This window comes from Dermochelys coriacea, chromosome 3, assembly GCF_009764565.3.
Source record: "Dermochelys coriacea isolate rDerCor1 chromosome 3, rDerCor1.pri.v4, whole genome shotgun sequence".
Classification (NCBI taxonomy): Eukaryota; Metazoa; Chordata; order Testudines; family Dermochelyidae; genus Dermochelys; species Dermochelys coriacea.
Window position 1 is genome coordinate 100202425 of NC_050070.1, and position 25362 is coordinate 100227786.

Sequence of the window (25362 nt, forward strand, 5' to 3'; positions counted from 1 at the left end):
TGAAACTGATGTCTCTTTGCTTACCAATTTTTTTCCTCTCTTCCTTGCATGCACATTGCTTTGCTGTAGGGTTGTACACGAGTGCTGTACTGCTGGCATTGATCTTTCTCACTTTTTGGTTGGTTTGTTTTTAGGAAAAGGAGCATATTTGAATGTTTGCTTAGGGGAAAATACCCTCACAAACTGCTAAAATAATTGCATGGAATTTGTAAACAGATGTAAGAAATAAATGGTACAGTAGGCTAAATATTAGACTAATAACCTTGACAGTGTATCTTACTTTGTTAGTAATTTAAATTAGATCATAAAAATAATATAGACTCAGATTCAAATACCTATTTTTTACTCTTCAAAAATCATCCAGGACTGGGTAAATGAAGTTGTCCTTGAACAAGCAGTATGCTAAGACCTGTCCTCCACACATCATCAAAATTAAGCCAGATCCTGAAAGGAAATGTAAAAATATTCTGTATTAATGTTAATACTGACATATAAACATTACAAGAATACTTAAACTGATCCCATTTTTATAAGCAACCATATTTAAAGAGAGTAGGTTTTGTTACTCTCACACTTCTCTGGTATTACAAAGAAGAAAGTGAAACTCCTCATGCCAGTGACTTTGTGTTTTCAAAATGAAAACAACATTGATTTTTCTCTTTCATTTCTAATAATGAGGACTTTCATTCTTATCTTTTTGGCCTGATCCCTCAACTGCCTCTGTATGGTCACTGGTGTCTGCCTATGCAGAACAAGTTGCAGATCCAGGATTTTGTCTGTCACTGCTGTCCCTGAGGGTTTCAGTACAGCTCTGGATACTTAACTGCTCCTGAAGAACTGACTTCCACAATTTTTTGAAATCTCAAAGTAATGGATTCCCACGTAGAGGGCAGGGATCCCTAATCTTACACTGAAGTCAGTGGGAGTTTTGCCATTCACTTCAATGGGAACAGGATAAATCAGGACCTGAATCAGGCTCACCTTACAATTGCAGTCCTGTTGACCTCATACTGTTTGGTACAGTCCAATAGATCTATACATGTGACTTATTAATGTACATAAGATGAGCAGGATTTGGCCCTAGAATATAAATTTCAAGGCTTGACAAACGTTAGATCTGAACTACTTGACCGAGTCCTTTTTAAAAATAGTATCAACTATTTGGAGCACACATGTTATCATTTTTCTTGTTTGAACCTGTTAGGCTGAGCCTTTCCCTGAGATCACACACAGACAGGTTCAGGGTCTCTTCTCCCTTCCAAAGTCCTTTCCCTACTTGGGAAATTTACTCCACCCTTTCTGAGTTCTCCAGTGTGGGGGTCTCCCACATAAGGGTACATTCAGTCTCTGAGTTCTCTAAAAAAGCTCTGGTTTATTTATATATGGCAGCCTGGCACAGCTGGACTCCCAGTCAGGGTTTATCTTCAACTCCTGCCCCACAGTGATCCCCAGCTTGTACTGGTCTGGTAAGTGTTTGTAAGTGGGGGAGGTTTGTCAGCTCTTTCTCTCTCTGCTATGAACTATAGCAAGAGTTATCTATTTAAGAGGCATGGCAGCTTTTTCCTCCTAGTTACCACTCTCCATACCCTCCTGTGAGACGCTTCTTCTTAAGCTTGCTTCCTCCAGCCACAGCAGGCCCTGCAGAATGGCCTATTTGGTAGTGGTTGACCCCAGAGGATTCATTAGCCTTCTTCTGATTGGGATGGGGGTGTCCCCCATCACATACCTTACCATACATTTGACAGAGAGGGAAATCTCATAGCTGGAGCTGGATGAATAATGATGTTTCAACATTTTCAGTGAATCAAAAAGTCAAAAAAAGTTTAATTTAAATTGTGAGTGTTTTAAGCATTTTTCATTTTAAAAAACACTAAAGGAACTTTCTAAATAAAAAGTCATTAGAAAAAATTAAAATGTTTAATTTTGACCTGAGTTTTTTTGACCAAATGTTTGTGTCATTGAATCTACATTTTATGCCAAAAACCGGGTTTGATCAAAAAATTTCTCCCAATTCCACTCATAAGTACAAATACTATGAATCTACAAAGTTTGTGATGATTTCAAAGTTAAATAATTGACCTGTACCTAAAGCCATCCACCAGTGCAACATCAGAGGGAATTCAGACATAACTGTAAAATGAAAAACATTACATCATAAATAATTTTAGGGTTGTTTTTCACATGAAGAAAAGCTGAGTCTTCTAAAATAAAAATGTACAGTCTTAGTAACTGTATCTAAATTTAAAGTCTAATGAAATGTAAGCTGAAATCCTGCAAACATTTTCCCACTTGATTAGCTTTATTACTGTGAGCTGTTCCATTGAAAGTTAAATATAGGTGTAATTATTTGCAGGATTGAGAGTTTAAAATGTAAACTCTGAGGCAAAGACTGTCTCTCTTTTCTTATTTTTGTACAGTATCTAGCACATCGGTGGGTACTGATCTCACAGAGCCTCAACTAGATTCACAAATGAGATGTAAATGTTGCAACACCTACAGCTCAATTCGCAAAAGGATTTAGGTGCCTAACTGCCACTTTGCTTAAATCCCAGAATCTGGCCCCATCAGAATTCAGAAAATCCCCACTCAGCAGCCCCAAAACTCGGTAGGCATCTAAAATCACTCACCAGTAACAGTTTTTGCAGTAACAGTTCCTTTAGCACCTATCTTTCTGCAGTACAAATAAATAATAATAATCTAATTATTTTGTTTTATTTTCTTAAAGAAGATCTGAATAAGGTACATAAGATACCATAGAAACCATCCTCCTTGGTAACTCCGATATGGTACAGTGTTTTTGTAATTTTCCTTTAAAATCATTGTTTCTAAGGAAGGAGAAAATTATTTAGCAGGATTAACAAGGATATAAACTGGAGTGATGGGATGAAATCCAGTAGAAGAAATATTATACCCTATCCTGCAAGGAGGTATTCCAAGTGGAACTCATTGCAGGATCAAGGTTTTTAGTCTGTATATCAGGAAATTGATCGTAATGGTGAAGTCTATTGATCTCTGGAACAATATCTCATGGGAAATGGTGAAGTCCCATCCCCTGGGATATTTAAAACCAAACTGGACAAAGCACACAAATAATAACCAGAACCATTGTACACTGGGAGGGACAGATGATCTAATACTTCTTTCCTATTTCTAAATTCTAGGATAAATATAATAGGATGGATAGGTGAATCCCCTATAAAAGCTTTGTGATGGGATGAAGAGACCCCACATTGGCTCTGGCAAGGATGGGGTTAAACATCTCTCCCAATCACCCATCCCTGCACTCTGCTAAGGAGCTAGGGTAGATCAGCAGGTCTTCCCAGCAAGTACTGCCATTGAACCTCATTTGCAGCAAGCAGCTCTTTCCTCAGAGGAAAGAGAGAGAAAGTGACAAGTGAGGATGCTGGAGCGGATCGTAGGCTCTGTTTTCCTTGTTGGGATTTAGCTGAAATGAGCCACAACTTAGACCATTTGTGTTGGACTTGGCTGAGGCAAGCTTCAGTATTGCATTGAACTATGGCAGGGGTATTTATGTCTGAGCCTTAAAGGGACAGGGCACTGAGGGCAATATTACTACTTTGGTTTTATAGCAGTGCACACCCTCCAAGCTGAAACTGCAGGCAGGCAGGCTTCTTTCCTTGACTGCCCGGTTACCAATAAAACCTCTAAATACACTGCAAGATAATTTAACATTTGGAAGTTGTTGCAACAAAAATGTAATAAGATTTCTAAATGGCAGTAACTCATCTACACGTGGTGCTTGAATGCAAGAAAGATGAAAATTTGAGGGAGAAACTTGAAGAAAAAAGGCAAAATTAGTTTAATAACAAAATTAGATCAATAGTATTTGACCAGCTCTATTCAATTTAGCGTACTGCACATATATTTAATAACATGCTCACTTACCAGCTGCAGTTATGATAATATGAATAGCAGTAACTGTTATAGCATAATCCCAAACCCATTCTTCCACAATCAGAGCAAACAGCAGTCCACAAATAAAGTAGGTTATCTCCAGTGAAACCAGAAGAACTATAAAAGAAAACAGGGAACTTACTCCAAGCAGAGTTTTGGAAGGGTGGTTTCCATCCTTGTAACTAATGGCAATAGGCAGTTCTGATTTCTGAGGTTAACCTGTGGCCTGGTCTATCCTAAAAAATTAGGTCAGTTTAACTACCTCAGTCTTGGGTGTGAAAAATATGCAGCTGATCAACAAGTTCTTCCTCTTAATGACTAAGCTGTATCCCCACTCCCTTGTGTGAAACAACATGGGCCATATTGTGCCATCAATCTGTAATGAGAGATCCCCACTGAAGCCAATGGTAGTTCTTAAAAACCAATGACACAATCACCCAGTGGCTCCTTAGTGGAAACAATGGAAGCTATAATGAGGAGGGACAGGAATACTGAGTGTCAGGTTATCCTATGTGTGGGGTTTTTGTGTTCCTCCCTGTCCAGTGCAGTAGAGGGGACCATAGGTTCCCAGACTAAATGTGAAGCAGTGATCTAGAAGGGAATTGCTCTCTATTTCGATACTAATCAAAAGTCTCTGTTACAAATCTTCTTTTGGAGGGGGATGAGGAGGAGCAGGCAGGAAACATTCTGGCCATTTCTCAGTTACCCAACGACAAAAAATGAAGTACAGTCCACTGGTTTCAATTTGTAATTTGATTTGATAACTTGAAGGGGCCTTTGTTTTCATGCTAAAATGGCACAGGACTATCATCTATATTGCAAGCTAGTAATGTTGGGTTTGTTTGTTTTAAAAATACAACTTTGTATGTGATAGTGTCTGCTGCTGATGAGCACAGTTATGTGCCAGATCGACAGGGAGATATCCCTAAGTAGGAACTGAATGGACAGACCTATACCATAGTATCCTAACTGTCCATAAAATAAAAATAAAAAAGCTGTCTTTTAAGAAGTCACTGACATGGATTTTATAAATGTAATCGTTCCACAGCAAAATTGATTAGGAAAATGAAATGTGTTTTTAAAGAGCCACTATTTAATCTTAAAGTAAATTAAGGCCCTAATCCTGCATATCCTCATGCATGTGCTTAATATTAAGAATGTGACTAGTGCCACTGAAGTCAATGGGACTACTTAGATGCATAAGTGTTTGCAAGACCAGAGCCCCACAGAATGGGTCATAATAGCTATTTTGTAGTTGGTAGGGATCTTTCAAAATATAATACATTATTTTTCTTTTTAAAGGGTACGGTCAACTAAAAAATCATACTTCAAATGTTTATCCTACCGTTACTGCAAGTAACAGTTAAGGTTACTATGACAAAAAAAGAATAGAGAAAAATATTTTTCTGTGTTTCTTCAGTATAATTTGTGCATTTGTATATTGTCAGTTTCATTCTTTCCCTTATATAATCATTTTTATGTCCACTGTTGTTTGTGCAGATCTTTCACACAGCAATGTGGGAGAGAGAAAAAAAATTGTAAAACCACATATCCAAAAAATGGCAGAAACATTTGTGTGAATACAGTACCTGAAGTTCTTTTTAGGTTTTTTTCTTTAATTGACTAGACTTCAAGTTGATTGTGTCCCTTTAAATTTTACTAGTCATTTTAGTGCTCATGAAAATGGGTAACTAATTTGAGCCCAGTGTAGTGCAGGGAGGTGCTGTATAAGCTTCCCAGTAAAACAGTGCCAACACCAACACCTCAATCTTGACGTGTAACCTCCATTTTCAGCTTCAGGCTTCTTTTTTCTTTGGTCACAGCTCAATTTTGTAATGTGCACAAATGAGGCCTGCCATAAGATGAGCAAGATCACTTTCATTTGTGACCTCAGTCCTACATTTGAATCTTCTCTATCTCTGTGTCACCAGACCTTCGGCAGCTATTGTTATAGTTTGTTGGTTTCTCACCGTTCTGCTAACAGATAAATACTTTCCAAACAGAAAAGAGACTAGTGCACTAACCCATTAGTCTCCCAGTCAGATTTAAAAAGGGATCTTATTAGTGTTCTACCAGCTAGAAAAATTTCATTGCTACCACATTAGGCACATATATAGTGGTCAATGGTGCAGTTTTTCTATATCACATAATGTTTAAACATTATCAGAATCTAAAAAAATCAGAAAAAGAGCCATAGCTCAGAGAAAAATAGTCTTTTTTTTTACCAAAATTGGCAGAAAGCTTCTAAATACAATTGATAATGCAACCATGTCCTCAAAACAGTACTGTTTTGGAAATTTGGGGAAATATTTTGCCCTAGATTATCTTGTATGTATTTTCCCATACTTTTTTGCCTTTTGTCTGTAGACTCATGACAGTATGAGCTTGTTTGTACCATGTTCCAGTGTGGTCATGTGGTTTATGCTAGATGGCGTTGTGTAAATGTAGAAGAGTCAGACTTCTGGCGGAGGAGAAGCCTGATGTATCTTATGCCCTACTTGATAGATGGGGAGCAGTATACTGGACTGCCAGACCTTTCAGTGGTGTACGGCACAACATGGCCATCAAGCAAGCTCTCAACAAGGACTGTGGGAAGCATCAGCATCTTTGCACAAAAGAGAAGGATCTGACCAAGTATTACCTGACTGCACATTTTACAGCAGCTATAACAACTATGAAACAACAAATGTGTAGAATGCAGCCTTCAGCAACAGAGAAAGCTACCACAAAGTGCTTGACTACAGATGACTCTGCTGTCCAAGATATAAAAAATGTGACTGAAAGAATGACAAATTCTTTTAGCACTGAACCTGGAACAAGGCCAGACAACAGATAGCCACTTGTGAGCAAGTGCAACGTCTTCTGTGCCCCCACCTGAAATTGCAGAAAGTTTGTGTATGATAAGAGAATGGCACACAAGAAGTTAAGCAGTTTGTAACCAGTAGGGTGCAAAGGGGTGAGGTAGACCTCTTTGATCCTCTAAAGGCATAATCTCAAATCATTTGGTGATCTCAACAAAACAACTGAACAAAAGAAGCACAAGCAATTGGTTGTCAGATATTCAGCAAGCTGACAGTTATTTCCCAGTCCAGAGATGCTGATATCCAGGGTTTGATGAAGTATGAGCTGGCAGCTGTCCCATTTCCATCTTTAGCTTGGATGGATCTCTATGAAAGACCCAAAAGAGCAACACGCTGTCAGAGAAAAATCTATCAGTGGTTGAGTTATCAGCATCTGATGAGCCAACATTAGCTATTATAGATGGTATGATGCTGCTGCAGATGGTGTGCACTGATACTGCCAAGTGCAAAACTTTTGGGGAGCTGTCTGATCAGGTGCTGAATATTATCCTTGGACTAAAATGTCAATACACTGCTGTTGTTGGTGACAATTTTATGCAAATGAAGAATCAATCAAATCTGGTGAGAGAGCCTGCAGAGGGAATGTCCAAATGCAAGAAGTTCAAAACCCCACTGTGTTAACACCAAAGCAAAGCTTGAATATGATATCAAATCCACAGAACAAATCAAACATTGTAAACTTTCTCATCCAGGGGACTGGATTGTGAAGCGTGACCACAGATTTCCACTTGGTCATGAAGTGTATTTTGCTGGTGGGTTTCACAACATTGCATAAGCAGTGAAAGTAGCACCTGGCAACCACTCTGCAATACCAAAACTCAAGGCAGAAGACAAGGAAGCATATTCTTGTATGTTGCTCATGCAAAGCAAATACTCAAATTAAACAGGGTGCTAATGGGGAGCTTGGACACAAATGTTGCATCTGCATGCTCATCTATTCTTGGGATTGATTAATTCTATTTCAAAACTGGTGTTGGCCAAAAGAAGAGATTCATTTTCATGCATAGAATGGCTATGGAGCTGGGAAGAGACTTTGGCAGTCTTATTCTGCCAAACATTCATGCTGTCAGTGAATGTGACTCTCTTTCTGCTTTCAGTGTCAGGGGGGAAAAGAGATGGCTGAAGACAGCAGCTGAGTATAGAGCTCAAGGAGGGTCTGAAACATCTTGGGAGCAGTGCATCTCGGATAGAGGAAGAGACAGAGGCAGCCTATGTCTCACTAGTATCTTGATTGTACTGTGGTAAGAGGCAAGCATCTCTGGATAACATGTGCTATAAATTGTTTGCTAAGAAGAACAAAACAAATGAGAAACTACTATCAGCAATGCAAATTATCAGTCATGAATGTAGTCATGCAAACAGTTCAGTATCTTCAAGTATTCCTTGTCAGTAACAGGGCATCTTGTTCCTGAGAGAATGGTGCTGCCACCTGTTCTAGAAGCCATCCTCCCCTTTGTGCAGCATGGCTGTGAGAGTACCTGTGCAACAGGGAGAGGCAAATGCCACAAGGAGGGTTTGGTGTGGTCCAATGTATGCAGCTCTGACAGTGACAAGTGTGGCAAGAGAGTACTGAACACAACAGATGCAGATTCTAAGGGAGAGTAGAAATGTTTCAACAATCTGCAAAGTCCTGTGACTATTTTGTGGGTAAATACAGCTTGAAGCACTGTTGCATTACACATTCAGCAGCTCATAGTTACACGTAGGTGTTACGTAAGAGTACCTGGTTATACTTTTGTTATTCACACAATATAGTCACACAAGACATTATACAGCCCTTACATGAATTGTCATTGTATTCAGTGATTATTACAATTATACCAGGTGTGGTTTCTGCTTATGTCTCCGGCTGAGCAGATAACATCAAAAATATATGTTTTTATACTTGGGGGTAAGGGTATTATTATCTGCATAACTTCATAAAAATAGCAGATAGAAAAACTTTTCTCAAATCATTCCATTCTACAAATAATGACAAATATTTTGATGTAGCACATGGTATAAATAAGCTCATACTGTCATGTGACTACAGACTTTTGCTTTAACTGAAGGGAAAAATGTATGGGAAAATGCATAAAATATATTGACGGGGATATTTCCCAAGCTTTCTAAAATAGTACTATTTTGAGTACATTGTTGCATTATCAATTGTATTTAGAAGCTTACTGCTAATTTTGCTCAAAATTAAACAGTTTCTTTGAGTTATGGCCCCTTTTGTGATTTTATTGATTTTTTCAGATTGGATGGTTGATAACATTTACTTTTAACATTACATGATATAGAAAAACCACACCACTTCTGGCATGTACATCCACCCTTGTGATAACCACCACATATGTGCCTAACATGGTAGCAATGAAATTTTTCTAGCTCAGGGTTTACCTCATAGTGCCCAAAATGGGTCCAAGCTGGTAGACTATATTGCACAAATGGGTTAATATGTCTTCAATATGGCTTGTTACACACCCTGCACATGAAGGCATGTAAAAAACTATAATGTTATAATTTAAATACAAATCCTATCAGTCATGTTGAGATTCATTATTTACTTTGGCATTGTGCAAATGCACACTAATTCAAACTGTGTAGGATCTATATTTTTTCTAGGTTTCAGAGTAGCAGCCGTGTTAGTCTGTATTTGCAAAAAGAAAAGGAGTACTTGTGGCACCTTAGAGACTAACAAATTTATTAGAGCATAAGCTTTCGTGAGCTACAGCTCACTTCATCAGATGCATTTGGTGGAAAAAACAGAGGGGAGAGATTGATATCAGCTTTCGTGAGCTACAGCTCACTTCATGGGATGCATTTGGTGGAAAAAACAGAGGGGTGAGATTGATATCAGTATATCAATCTCCCCTCTGTTTTTTCCACCAAATGCATCCCATGAAGTGAGCTGTAGCTCACGAAAGCTAATGCTCTAATAAATTTGTTAGTCTCTAAGGTGCCACAAGTACTCTTTTTCTTATATTTTTTCTAGTAACCCATTTTTCTGCTAATCTAATTGAAATGTTCTTTTTTTACATCTAAAGTCAAATCAATAATGGCACTGAACAAGCCTCCCTGCACTTTCTGTTCCTGTAAGTGTTTAAGATTATGATCTAAACAATTTACATTTGAACAGCTCTAATTCCAGCTGACGTTCCTTTGCAACAGATTCCAAACCTGCTGAAGCTTAATTTATGTAAATGCTTCTTTTTTCCTCTACAGAGAGACAGTAATAGCTTTGGAAAGGGTCACTTTTTTAAGAGCTTGGATAAATATGTATTGTGATTTGTATTCACTCAAACTATACTTTATTCTCCATTAGTACACTGAACTGCCATAGAGCCAAATCCTGAAGTCTTATCTTACTTTGTATTGACTCCTTGCACTGGCAAAATTGCCATTGATGTCAATAAGAGGTTTGTGACTTAAGAATTTGACTTATTATTTATGAAGCCCTATTGGAAGCTGGTTCAAATATGGATGATAGGAAACTTTACTGTAGTAGAGATTAGATTCAGTAACCTTACACAGAATAATTAATAGTTTTATAATGAAAATGAAACGTCTTCTTCATGGTAGAACAATTGGTTTCAATTGAGAGATGTAAATTTGGAAGGAGAGAGCATGGGAAAGGCTATGGGTTACTGAGAGGACAAGAAATATGTTAATTTATAAAGTGACTCTGTTGCAGAGTTATGGAGAAATGAGAAAAACACTTTAAAATTTAACACAATTAAAACATCATTAAAAATATTGAAGCTAAATGGAGAGGCATTATTAGAATGTTTTTAAAAAAACTTTGTACGTGTGCATGAGGGTTGGGGGAAATTGGGGTTTGTCTGCAAAGAGTCTATTTTCTTAGTTCTGCAAAAACTAAGAAACAAAATCAAGGTACCTAAGTAATTTGGGTTAATCCATGAGGGATTTGTCTTAAAATCAAAAGGTGCCCAACCGTCCAACATTTCCAACCTGTGGAGATTTAAAAAAAAAGTTAATCATTTTCATATGTTATCACAATTAATGTGTTAGTTACATTACACAATGTAGCTTACTCTATGAGCTCTTTTAAACAAGATTCCAAATCAAGTAATCTGGGATAGAGGAGTTCACAAGTGTCCGTGGTTTGGTGCCACTGTGTGACGTGGGCTTGCCTTCACATGCAGTGTCTATAGTCTTATTTCTGCTATAAATACTCTTTATGTGCTGTGTCTATACTGTTATTCAATATCAATTTGACATCCCCAGTGCTCTTAATGACTTTCTGAAGCAATACAGCTAGTCTTTCTGGCAGCCACAACAAATCTTTTTTGGAAAAAGATACTATCTTTCCCCTAGTGTTCAGGTTTTCGGTTAGTATATGTATGTCAACTAGTTTGATCAAAAATAAAGTGTGAGCCAAACAAACTTTTGGGTGTCCAAGTGCTAATTTGTTCATCTAAATGGAAGTTTAGGCACTCTAGCATGTCTGATGCTGAAAACTGTGCCTACAATATAACTGAGATCATATTCTAGACTTCTACCCCCTCCCGCCCTGCTCCACCAGGTTGTAAATCAGAAATGCCCCATTTAAGTTCAATCATATTAATTGTGAATGCTAGAAATTCTTACCTGAATGCTGTGAAACAAATGCTTAGGACCACATAGTACACAATGTAGAAAACTACTACACATATCAACAGGTTCAGCAGTACAATCTGTAAAGAAAAGATTAAATTAAACCTACTTCCTTATCTGCATTTGTCAGGTGGGGTGCCAGGCAAGCAATGCTAGATTTCTATTTAGGAAATATATTTTTAATGTTTAAGGGAAAAGAAATATTTGGATAAGATTTTTTTCCTCATTTTATATAAAGTCCTGAAGTAAATGACACAATGGTGTCATAATGTATTTTCAAATAACCCAACCCCTAAAACTTTATCCATTTTTTAATATTTTTGAAAAGAAATATACAGTGTAATTACTTTCTTATTATGTATCTGCAGATTAACTGCTAGAGGCCTATGTAATCAAAATGGCCAATGGAAAGCACGTGTTCTGGCAGTTAATGATCTGTAGGAGGAGTTGAGAGCCTAAGAAGCAGATCCAGAGGCGTAATCAAGTCTAGTTAGTAACCACCAGGAAATGCCCTCCCTATAATTGCCATCATGAGGTGTATGCAAATATACATATAGAAAAACATACAGCTTTTATCCTGTCTTTGTGTCTAGAGCTCCATGTGATGCTACTATATAGTTTCACCGACAAGGACATAGACTGCTTTTTAAATAAAAGTTTTAAGAGAAACGATTTGTATAACATAAAACAATTTAAAACCTCATTGAGGCTATTTGTAAAAAAAAAATCCAAGTTTTAGAAAGCAACCATTATCTAACGGTCAAAGCAAAGGTCTGGAAGAGGAAAAAAAAAAGGCGGCTGGATTCCATTCCATGCTTTGCTACAGATTTCCTCAGACACCTTGGGTTCATCATCTAATGCCCATGTTCCTCGCTATCCTCATCTGTAAAACTGAGGTAACATGACATCACAGTGGAGTTCTGGGGCTTAATTTGTTAACGTGTTTAAAGTGTCTTAAGATCCTCTGGTAAAAGCTGCTATAGACATGTAAAGTATCATAGTTCATAGATTAGAAGCTCAGAAGGGACAATTGCGATCATCTAATCTGACCTCCTGCATAACACAGGTCACAAGACTTCCCTGAATTAATTGCTGCAGATATAATGTATTTTGTAGGCTAATATCTTTTGATAGTAATAACAGATGCTGGCCACTGGAGTCCACTTTGGTTTCTGTCATTCTACCATTTTGTATGATGTGCTCTGAGATATCCATTCACCCCTATATTTAAAAAAAAACATATCTAGAACACCCATAGCAAAGTCAGGGATTTGCATGCATGAAACCTTGGTGTGTGCATTAGTTTTAATGCATACTTAAAACCAGCAAGCAAAAAAGTAGCGCCAGATGTTTACAACACAGTCTGGAGGGCAGGATCATTCTTAAGCAATACAATCAGGAAATACATGTCCTCTCCCTCAACTTCCATACTGTCTAATATTTTCTCATGCTGGTTAGAGTTTGTGTCCCTCCCTTTCCTTTTCTTTAAAAAGCAGCATCTTCTTTCCTCTCATTCTGTGACCCCTTTCAGATTTATCCCCATGTTCCCTCCCATTTTACTTTTATTCTTTCCCTTAACTCCTCCATTTTCCTCTCCTGTATCCTATTGCCTCACCTCAACTCCTTCCCCGCACATTCCTTCTTGGCCTCTGCATTCTATGCAGTTCCCTGTCTCTTTCTTTCTTCACACAGGGGCACCTTCTCTTCCTACAGTGACTAACCCTTCTCTTTTCCTCATGTTCTTCATCCACCACCCTATGGAGAATAAAAATAGGTGTGCATGTTTAATTCTGCCACATGGTCAGTGGCTGCCTCTTTCTAGCTCTTGCTTTCTGACAGCTCCTGTATTGTGCAATGACTGAGACAGATACGTGCAGAGGGGGAGCAGAAGACAATGAGTGCAACAGAAGAAAGCAACTGACATCCACCTATCTGCCTTGTAGTTGGAATGGTAGATGAACATTTGTTTGTTTACTGAACCTAGTTTTTCTTCCATTGCAGTCAAAGACCTGTACAAAAACCAAAGGGGGATTAGAGCTCTAATTGTTTTTAGGTATTTGCCAGGGCCAGCCCACAACATTTAGGCACCTGAGGCAGGGAACTCAAATGACGCCCTCATGCCTCCTCGCTTGGGCCATAACTTTGAAAGGTCTCAATTCTGCCTTCTTCTTGTTCTACTCCTCTCATGGTACTGCTCTGCTACCTACCCCAATGAAGGAGAACAACTTAAAATGCCTTGTTCAAAAATTTTAAGTAACACTTAACTTTCAAACGCCTGAACAGCAAATGTAACTTTTCTTGTCTGCATAGTAAACACTGGCATTTTTATCTATTTGAATAATCAAAGTCGTGCTTTCCGTGCCTTCTTGGTTGCAAAGATGTGAATTGCTTCATGCTGATGGTCCACAGTCTGGGCCAGCTCATGCTCTCTTGAGATGGTTGCAAGGCCGACCAGCCTCTCCTGTGTCATTGTGGAGCATAGATGTGGTTTTATTTACTTCAGTTTGGAGAAGCTGTGTTCTCCACTGGCAACTGTTACAGGAAGTGTTAGAAGTATGTGCAGAGCAACAAAAGCATTTGGAAAGAGGGTGGTCATCTTATTTGTGCACATATATTCCAGAACAGCCTTTGGAGTTGATCCTGCTGAAATGTATCTTGAAAGGGCTTTCAGTGCATCATCTAAATCACTCACATCAATATTGCGCATGTCATCATGTGTCAACACTGTTTCTAGTGCCCTGCATTGCTGGTATAGGTCTTCCTCAGGTAGAGTGAGGAGTTTGGGAATATCATACAACATCCCAAATATACTGCCCTGTTCCCTGAGCTGCATGAAATGTTCTTCAACTGACTGTATTGCACAATCTAGCACCTGGTTAAAGAATTCAACTTTGAATTGTTGTTTGGGGTCTCTTATGGGATTATCCCATGCCTCATAATCAAAATGTCTTCTTCTTTAGTGACTCTTGTATTCTTGAATGGGTGGGAAAATAGCTTCAGTGTGAAGTTCCTCTGGCAACTTCTGTGCACTCTTCAGAATGTTTTGAAATCCCTCATCTGACCGGTAAGACTGTAGGTATGACTTGGCTTTGTCCAGTTAGAATCATATAATATCAGGGTTGGAAGGGACCTCAGGAGGTCATCTAGTCCAACCCCCTGCTCAAAGCAGGACCAATCCCCAACTAAATCATCCCACCCAGGGCTTTATCAAGCCTGACCTTAAAAACTTAGAGGGAAGGAGATTACACCACCTCCCTAGGTAACGTATTCTAGTGCTTCACCACCCTCCTAGTGAAAACGTTTTTCCTAATATCCAACCTAAACCTCCCCCACTGCAACTTGAGACCATTACTCCTTGTACTGTCATCTGCTACCACTGAGAACAGTCTATATCCATCCTTTCTGGAACCCCCTTTCATGTAGTTGGAAGCAGCTATCAAATCCTCCCTCATCCTTCTCTTCTGCAGACTAAACAATCCCAATTCCTTCAGCCTCTCCTCATAAGTCATGTGTTCCAGTCCCCTAATCATTTTTGTTGCCCTCTGCTGGACACTTTCCAATTTTTCCACATCTTTCTTGTAGTGTGGGGCCCAAAACTGGACACAGTATTCCAGATGAGGCCTCACTAATGTCAAACAGAGGGGAATGATCACGTCCCTCGATCTGCTGGCAATGCCCCTACTTATACAGCCCAAAATGCTGTTAGCCTTCTTGGCAATATACGCACACGGTTGACTCATATCCAGCTTCTCATTCACCATAACCCTTAGGTCCTTTTCTGCGGAACAGCTGCCTAACCATTCGGTCTCTAGTCTGTAGCGGCGCATGGGATTCTTCCATCCTAAGTGCAGGACTCTGCACTTGTCCTTGTTGAACCTCATCAGATTTCTTTTGGCCCAATCCTCTAATTTGTCTAGGTCCTCCTGTATCCTATCCCTACCCTCCAGCATATCTACCACTCCTCCCAGTTTAGTGTCATCTGCAAACTTGCTGAGGGTGCAGTCCATGCCATCCTCCAGACCATTAATGAAGATATTGAACAAAACCAGCCCCAGGATCCTTGAGGCGCTCCGCTTGATACTGGTTGCCAACTAGACATGGAGCCATTGATCACTACCCATTGAGCCCGATGATCTAGCCAGCTTTCTATCCACCTTATAGTCCATTCATCTAGCCTATATTTCTTTAACTTGCTGGCAAGAATACTGTGGGAGACCGTATCAAAAGCTTTGCTAAAGTCAAGGAATAACACGTCGACTGCTTTCCCTTCATCCACAGAGCCAGTTATCTTGTTATAGAAGGCAATTAGATTACTCAGGCATGACTTGCCCTTGGTGAATCCATGCTAACTGATCCTGATCACTTTCCTCTCCTGTAAGTGCTTCAGAATTGATTCCTTGAGGACCTGCTCCATGATTTTCCAGGGACTGAGGTGAGGCTGACTAGCCTGTAGTTCCGTGGATCCTCCTTCTTCCCTTTTTTAAAGATGGGCACTACATTAGCCTTTTTCCAGTCTTCTGGAACCTCCCCTGATTGCCATGAGTTTTCAGAGATAATGGTCAATGGCTCTGCAATCACATCCGCCAACTCCTTTAGCACTCTCGGATGCAGCACATCTGGTTCCATGGACTTGTGCTCATCCAGCTTTCCTAAATAGTCCCAAACCACATCTTTCTCCACAGAGGGCTGGTCACATCCTCCACATGCTGTGCTGCCCAGTGCAGTAGTCTGGGAGCTTACCTTGTTCGTGAAGACAGGCAAAAAAAGCATTGAGTACATTAGCTTTTTTCACATCCTCTGTCACTAGGTTGCCTCCCTCATTCAGTAAGGGGCCCACACTTTCCTTGACTTTCTTCTTGTTGCTAACATACCTGAAGAAACCCTTCTTGTTAACTCTTAACATCTCTTGCTAGCTGCAACTCCAAGTGTGATTTGGCCTTTCTGATTTCACTCCTGCATCCCTGAGCAATATTTTTATACTACTCCCTGGTCATTTGTCCAATCTTCCACTTCTTGTAAGCTTCTTTTTTGTGTTTAAGATCAGCAAGGATTTCACTGTTCAGCCAAGCTGGTCACCTGCCATATTTACTATTCTTTCTACACATCAGGATGGTTTGTTCCTGTAACCTCAATAAGGATTCTTTAAAATACAGCCAGCTGTCCTGGACTCCTTTCCCCTTCATGTTATTCTACCAAGGGATCCTGCCCATCAGTTCCCTGAGGGAGTCAAAGTCTGCTTTTCTGAAGTCCAGGGTCCGTATTCTGCTGCTCTCCTTTCTTCCTTGTGTCAGGATCCTGAACTCGACCATCTCCCAAGCAGTTGTTTCATTGCTCCAGATATATCAAAGTCAACACCTTGGAGTCTCTTGCTTACAACATTTATTTCAAACCGTATGTGAAATAACATAGAATACCACAACACTAAGCCACACAGAAATTTGAAGTTCTGTATGTTTCTGGTGATTTCTTTTCCCTCTGCCACTGTTCTCCCATGAACAGTTCCTGTCATAGCATTATCCTCCATAACGTCAACTATGGCATCATCTATCTTCTCAATTTGGTGTTTGATAGGCTTTATCACCTCCACTCGACTTTCCCACTCTGTGGCACTCAGTGGTTTCAGTGTCAGAGAGGATGTTCCCAGATGTTGCTTCAAAATTCGCCATCAATGAGTTGATGCAGAGAAAAATACATAGATGCTTTGAATTACATTAAAAAATTCAGCAGCCTCACTAGAATCTGATGCTGCATCAATGACCACCAAGTTCAATGAATGAGAACTGCATGGGACAAAAAAAGCTCCAGGGTTTAACTCTTGGATCTGTGTCTGCACTCCTCTGTTCTTTGCTCTCATGTTGGCACCATTACTGTAGCCCTGACCACTCATGTCAGCTATCGCAATTTCCATATCTTCCAGCTTTTTAAGAAGCACATTTGTCAGACCAGCTGCTGTAGTATCATCAATGTCAATAAATTCTAGAAAATGCTCTCTGACAGTCACCGTTGCAGGGATGTTTTCACTAGGTTCTGTTGTTGTTACAAAAAGTACCATTAAAGTGATTTGTTACATATGGCTGATGTCAGGTGTGCAGTCCAGAATAACAGAATAATATATGGCTAACTTTAGATCTGCCACAATCTTCTGTTTGACTTTTGTTGCCAGTAGTAGTCATTTTAAATTGTTTTTCTAAGGTAGTGGTCTGTGTTTCTTGGGTGGTGACTCTTCTTAGATGCTCCTGGAGTACAGCATCAAACTCAGCTATCAGCTCCACAATTTTAAGGAAGTTTCCATTGTTTGGCACAAACAGCTGAACTGAAGTCCCACGCAGTGCTAGGTTTTGGGTAGCAAGCATCTCACAATGGCAATGAGCCTTTTCAGAACATTTTGCCAGTAAAGAGACTCGGATACAATCTTCTCTTGATTCTGATCATCTGTGGTGGCCTTTAACCTTAGTCTCATCTCACGTACTTTCCACCTATGGAATGCTCTCTGGTGATTTGCTGCCTTCTCATGGTATGCTAGATTTCTAGTCAGATTTTTCTAGTCCTTTGTTCCTGTAGAACCCAATGTGGCTGGAACATTAGACTGGAAGACTTTGCAACAAAAACAGTATCCAGCATTCTGGGTTTTTGAGTACCTAATCCATGGCCTCTCCACTTTGTCATCATTGGGGATTTCATGCCAGTAATGTGTTGGATGGAAACTTCTATTTTCATTGTCTTTGTAGAACATGAAGTTTTTCACTTGCTGTGGCCCATTCAGTACAAGGAAGTCCCTCAGGCTACTGCTCAAGTGAGTCCTGGATCATCTAGACTTAAGGAACTAAACTCAGCAGCAGCTGTTTCTTGTGCCTCCACCACACTCTTCTCTGATCTACACTTTTCGTTAGGAATGTGCACGGTTACATCCATTTGAGATGAGATGGATGCTGCAGGTCACCTGCACTCTGACTAACTGGAAGATCAGGCATCTCCTCACCACTCACATCCTACTGGGGCCGGAAGGCTCCTGTGAACATTTGTGTCTATGTATCTCAGGAGAGCTCCTTCCTGCTTAGATAGAAAAGCTTCCTTTGCTTTCTTTCTTTTTCTGAATGCTGACCCAGAGGGGCATTTTCTTCTTTCACTCACGACTGCTGTTCTGTGCCAGCTATAGTAGCTCTCAACACTCAGTTGAAGGGGACAAATAAGCAGGCTGGTAGCAAGGCCTGAGTGAGGGAAGATAGCAGCATCTTAAGGGCCTAACTGGCTCCTACTACTTCAGTTGACTGCCTGTTCTCCTCAGGTGGGTTCAGGGAAGCAACAGGAAACAGGAAGCTCCCTGAGAAGCTGGTGTTAATCAGTCCAGGCTCCTGGGGGTTCTAGAGAGGTATATAAGAGGCTCCTCCTCCTCTCTCTCCCTGCAGCTCCTTCTGCTTTATGTTATTCCCTCTCACCTTTTCTTCTGCCTGCCTGTTATGTCTCTTGTGCCCTCCTTCCTCCAGCACAGCACTCAACCATCTCTGTGCATCTAGAGCAGAGAGAATACATATGCACCAGCAGCAGACACAATTTTCTACACTCTGGGTCTTAGTGGCGCCCCCCCCCCACAGTCTGGCACCTGAGGCGGCCGCCTCAGTTCACCTCATGGTAAGGCCAGCCTTGGTATTTGCTGTTAGTATAAAATTTGTACAGAGCTGAAGGCATTTGCAGCTTGGTAAATTCCAGTAATTATTTTTATATTGGTAGGCAAGACACAGGGTTTATGCTCTGGGCCTAATTCTTCACTGCTTTTGCACCTTGGTAACCATTTACACCTGTGCAAAGTGTCTGTAAACTGCTAATATTCTGGTAGCATTTTACACCCATTTTGCATAGGGGTAAATGACTGCACAAGGTGCCAGGTGATGGAAAATCAGGTCCTCAGCATAATCATGTTAATCTTTGTTACGAGGAGCTGTCATCTATCCCGAGGGCAGATTGACTTCAATCCTACTGGGAACTATAGGAGATGATGCCCAATTTTGCTTGTTAGCGTTTAGCATTACTCTCATTGAAAGCAATAGAGATGGCAACAAGTTTGAAAAGAGGGCAGTACTTTGTAATTCTTTGCAGAAGAACATTCTTCTTCTTCCACAAGTACTCCATACATTCAACAGAGAAGGCAGGCAAAGCAAACTTGGGGGTAGGGTGAAGGGCAATTTGCAGGACAGGAGCGAGGGTGAAAGTAGAGAAAAGGTACACAGAAAAATGTGGAGGTCATGGGATGGGGAAAACTAGTATTCGGGTAAATCTGGCACTAAAAGCTTTGTTTGTTTGTTTGTTTTTTAAACCCATAATCACAAATTTGGTACTTGAGCTGGTCAGAAATGTTTTTCTCCACAGAAAATGTCAATGTTTTGTCAAAAACTGACATTTGTTTGATTTGCAGGGTTTGTTAACAAATATCAAAAAGTTTTGAGTAAAGCAGTTATTTCACATGAAAATTTCCATTTTTTCAGAAACCCAATTTTCCATAGAGGGGAATTTTTGAGGGAAATTTTTGACCAGCCTTGCTTGACATAATATGCACAGTTAAAAACACACACACACACACAACCTTAACTCTATCTTGTAATGACAACACAATGAAAAACCTGAACAAAAGTCTGTCTTTAAATTCAGTTTAATCTAATCTGCAACTGCAAACCCTACTATACACTACTTCTAATTTCATGGTTATTGCAAGGTATCTCTAGAGGGAAGGATTAGGGTTGTTTGGGTGCTTTAGAAGTGCATTTCAGTAAATTAATACGTTTGAATTTCTTTTAAATTTAACTTTTAACTCTGAATTAAATATTTGGTAACAGTTGGCTAATGTGTTCTGAGCTGAGTAGTTGTTCAGTTTCTGAAAACTCATTTCTATGAGGCCCACAAATGTTAAGCCGTATTGGCATTATGCCATGAATGTTGCACATTCATGATCCCAATTTAAAACACTACCACATTGGCATAAGTTATTTCCATCATCTAGGACTGCTGGTAAGTTTTAGTCTCTTCTATTCCTGTCTTTTAGATAGTCCCTGCGCCAGAAGCTAACCATGTCTTCATCTGTGTCTCGTACAGTTCCAGTGCTTAAAAACTAATGGTATGGTGTACAGGGTTTGAAATGAAGGGCTGCAGGGGGAAATAGTTTCCCTTTTTTATTTACTATATGTGAGGAGATAAAAGGGAATGTAAGTTCCTTTTATTTAAGTCTTGCTAGAACTTTTGACTCCTGCTAGATTCCCACACATTCATAACAATAAAGAGGAGACTCTTCCTTTCATAACACCGTAATTACAGAGGCTTAGAGAATTTTCTTTCTTAAAAATTACTTGATATAAATGTTTGCTCTTAACTTCTATATAGATAGAGAACATATCTCATCAAAATATATTAATTATATATGTGTATTAATTTCATATAGTGCTTTTGTTCTCCATATGCTGGATGATATTGATGTGTGTGTGTGTGTGTGTGTGTGTGTGTGTGTGTGTGTACAGAGGAGGGAGAGAGAGAATGTTAATCTTCTGCAGAGGTAAATAGGTCAAAATGTCAATTCTGATAGTAGTTTATATAGATTAATTTAATTTAATGTGGTTATTTACAGGTATGAGATGACTTAGACTAAGGAAGATTTAGGAGTACGTTTTCAAAGAGATGTATGACACAGGCACAAATCTTTTCCTTTGTTAATAAATCCTGGGTATGTAACATCCAACATTCTGCTCTGCACCTTCACTTCAGTGAAAATACCTCTTTTCTTGCAAAGAAAATGATATTCTCACTTTATTTTATTAAGAATGCTCTTCTGTTACATTTTTTCTACTGCCTTTAGCTGAATCATAAGGTTTGTTTGGTTTCAGCGCCCTCATGATCTGACTCGTGGAAAGTTGTAAAAGTTTGTTCTTTAAGAGTACATCTTAAGCAATACATACTAGAAAACTGATCAGCCAATCTAAATGGTAGTTGATAACCTATCAAGACATTTTATGCTATTTTAAGTAATTTGGGAGTCTCTGGGGCCATTGAATGTCTAAGATAAGTGTTAGTCTTTTTTAACATCCTTTATGATCAGCGTGGTGAAAAAAACACATTCACTAATTATATTTGTATATGATTCTAAGTGTGAACATTAACAATACAAAAGCATCTAGAGAGGTTACAGGTATGGGGCCTAATCCTGCAAGTTGCTGAGCACTTCTGTAAAATGCCAAACACGCTCAATTCCTAATATCAGCTGAACTGAATTGAAGTGGAAGTTGGGAAGCCTCTATAGCTTTCTGGATCAGGTCTTTGGGCAGCAAAATAAACTGAGATTCAAATTGGAAAGATGCAAATTGATATAGAGAAAAATTCCAACCATAGATAATCAATGGGTGAGAATTCCAGGCAAAGGAGCTATGCAAAAAAAAAAAAAAGACCTTGAAGTGATAGTATTCAGGAATTGGCTATGAACTTGCACTGCAACAGGATGGCAAAAAATAGGTTGCAGGCTGCATATGATGACATGTTGCAGCAGAGACCAGAGAAGCGAGTCCCTTTCTGTGTGACATTGATGACACCACACGTAGAACAATGTAAATGATTCTAGGCAACACAATACCAGAAAGACATTAACAAACTGGAAGGAATTTAGAGAACAGCAGTAAAAATTAATTAAGGGCTGGAATTGACTTCTGAAAAAAGAGTAAAAATTAAATGCGTATAATTGGAATATGAGAATTGTATACTTAATATATGAAGAAGGACAGGAATTGTTTGGAGTACAATTAAATGTCATGGGAGGAAACAAAGCTGGTCAAAAATAAAAATTCATGAGACAGTTTGAAATGTCAAGTTGTTTCTATTTTGTGGAGATTAAAGGGGACTCATTTTATTTTGATCAAATCATTCAGAAATAATTTTATCAAAATAAGTTCCTGAATATTTTCATTTCCCCTAAATAGGATTTTTGGTGAGCAGAACATTGGATTGTTCTTAAAAAAACTTGAAATACATTTTCAAATGTTCCTAATACATTTACCCAAAACCAAAAAAAGGAAAAAGTCAAGTTTGTAATATAATTTCTTAGTTTTGAAAAAAGGCTATTTTCCAGCGAAATTCAGCCACTTCCAAAGCTTAATTTACTTTGGTAATTATTGGTAGATCTTTTTGAATGATCTTCCACATAGTGGAAATCATGCCTACAGAATGGGGGACTATATACAGGAAAGCAGTCACTCTGAAAAGAATTTAGGGGTAGTACTCGACAGACAACTGAAGATGAGCTCCCAGCATGATGCTGTGGCAAAAAGGGCTAATGAGATATTTGGATGTATAAGCAGAAGCAATGAGGAGAGGTGATTTTACCTCTGTATATGGCCTAGGTGAGACCAATACTGGAATACTGAATCCATTCTGGTGTCCACAATTTTAAAAGACTGTTAGAAAAGGTACAGAGCAGAATCTCAGAAATGATTCAAGGGCTGGAAAAAATGCCTTTCAATGAGAGATTTGAGAAGTTTAATCTGTTTAGTTTACCAAAAAGAAGATAGCGAGGTGACTTGATTATGCATGGGAAAAAACCAGCAGGTACTACTACAGGGCTCTTTAACTTAGTGGAGAAAGGCATGACGAGAGCCAATGTCTGGGAGTTGAAGCCAGACAAATTCAAGTTAAAAATAAGACACACATTTTTAACAGGGACGGTGATTAACCATTGGAATAATCTACCAAGGAAAATGGTAGATTCTCCCTCTTGATGTCTTCACATCAATACTAGGTGCATTTCTGGAAGATATGCTTTAGCCAAACATGTTATGCTCTTAGTCAAACAATTTATTAGGCTCAATACAGGTGGATGGAATGCTATGGCCTGTGATCTACAGGAGATCGGACTAGATTATCTAATGATCCCTTTTGGCCTTAAAAACTTTGAATGTTTGAGTTCCAAAGCACTAGAGAATATAAAGAGAACAATCCTGCATTGGTAGAATCATGGGCAACAGGAACCTAACATTTTTCCCTCCCCAGTTTTAAATTTTTATGATTCTTTGATAATTCCTGAAAGGAGAGCAAAATAAAGCATGTATTCTGGTACATGTAGCTTTCCCTTTAAAAACTTTTGTCCTCGTGCAGTAGAACAAAACGCACTGCCATTGTGTCTGAAACAGGTTGAATTTTTTTTGTCCATCTTTTATAATTTTGTGCACCAGATAAAGTCAAAAATAATCTCATCCCCTCCTAACCAGCCAATGAAACAAGCAAGTAAAATTTCTTCATCATACAATCTGGGACTGAAAGCATAACCTTCCACTCCTCCCGAGGCCCTTCTCCAAATTAAAGTTGGCTAAATATCTCTTATGGTCCGGTCAGTTTTATATAATCTTCCAACTTTTGCTTAAATGTAATATTATGAGATTTCACTACCTCCCCTGGAAGTCAATCCACCATGCTACAAAATAATAATAATCAAAAAAAAACAAAACTCAAAAGTACAATCTTTAGTACAATTTTGTAGATGTAAAAAGAAAAGGAAATGCATCCGATGAAGTGAGCTGTAGCTCACGAAAGCTTATGCTCAAATAAATTTGTTAGTCTTTAAGGTGCCACAAGTACTCCTTTTCTTTTTGCGAATACAGACTAACACGGCTGCTACTCTGAAACCTTTGTAGATGTAGTTTACATTGCACTTAGTTAACTAAAGTTAACTAAAGACTTAACTAAAGACCTGCATTTCATGGAGGTCTCTAACTTTGTTAGCAGCTGAATTAGGATGGCATTATATCTTATCAGCTGAGATGCAAGGTTGTACTGTAATGAAAGCTGTGTTGCAGGGGGAGACATGGACTTAAGTAAAAATATCAGCTCTGGAGGCAAGGTGTGAGCTGATGTCCTGTTGACCCTTACGTATCCTAGGTTAAATTCTGACCCTACTGAATTTCGTGACAAAACTCTCATTGACTTCAATGGGGCCAGGATTTCACCTCTTGTCTCCAACATATCATTAGCCACTGCTTCAGGAATGAAGTAGTTTTTTATTTTGCTTTGATTATGCTCAAGTAGGCTAGGGAAATGCATTTACTTAGATGCCAGGCATTCACCACTAAATGAATGACATCAACAATTAAAGTTTTTTGGGCAGTTCCAGAAGTATTAAATTCCACTTCATTTTTTAAAGTATTTTGCCACTGGAATTTAAATATAGTTGTTAAAAAGTCTCAAAAATCCAACATTCCATGTATTTCCCCCCTTTCTAATATATCCATTCAAAATGCATTTTCTTTTCAAATAAATTGTGAGTCATGGTTATTTATTTATATGTTTATGCAACTTAAGGAAAGAATGGAAGAACCTGTGATGCTATATTGGAGAGCTCAATATAGGCAATTTATTAGGCATTTCTAAGAATTATATCGAGCAAACTACGCCCTCTTTACATCTTAGAGACTAACAAATTTATTTGAGCATAAGCTTTCGTGAGCTACAGCTCACTTCATCGGATGCATCGGATGAATGCATCCGATGAAGTGAGCTGTAGCTCACAAAAGCTTATGCTCAAATAAATGTGTTAGTCTCTAAGGTGCCACAAGTACTCCTTTTCTTTTTGCGAATACAGACTAACACGGCTGCTACTCTGAAACCTCTTTACATCTGTATCAGATGCATGTTGTAGTATTCACTATCAGCACCAAAAAGAGATAGTAGTGCACTTTTCACTTGCTTATTCAGAAACTAAAAACTGGAAAGTATGCTGTCACAACAAAGGCAACTGTTTTGTTTTAAATACTCCTGTAACTGCATAATGCGATAAGTACTATAAAATGATCTAAAATGCATACAAACTCGGTTATTTTTACCTTGGTCTCAGGAAGATTGATCTTAAGAGCCATGTACACATCATAAGTAAAAGGAGGTGATGCAGTTACGTTCCTTATGTCAATGTCAGCTGGAAAAAGAAGCTATTTTTCACTCAAAAAGTGCTCCTGTAGGTGCAGTATAAGAC

General features: G+C 38.9%; 1 protein-coding gene across 1 annotated transcript; it reads right to left on the reverse strand.

Annotated features, from left to right (window-relative positions):
- Positions 1 to 349: 349 nt before the first annotated feature.
- TMEM244 (transmembrane protein 244) lies at positions 350 to 23810 on the reverse strand. Its single transcript, XM_043511481.1, is given in 8 exon segments — positions 350 to 444; positions 2086 to 2130; positions 3907 to 4032; positions 10657 to 10730; positions 11370 to 11455; positions 13097 to 13130; positions 23667 to 23725; positions 23727 to 23810. Coding segments are annotated over 8 exon segments (603 nt in total).
- Between the last annotated feature and the right edge of the window lie 1552 nt (positions 23811 to 25362).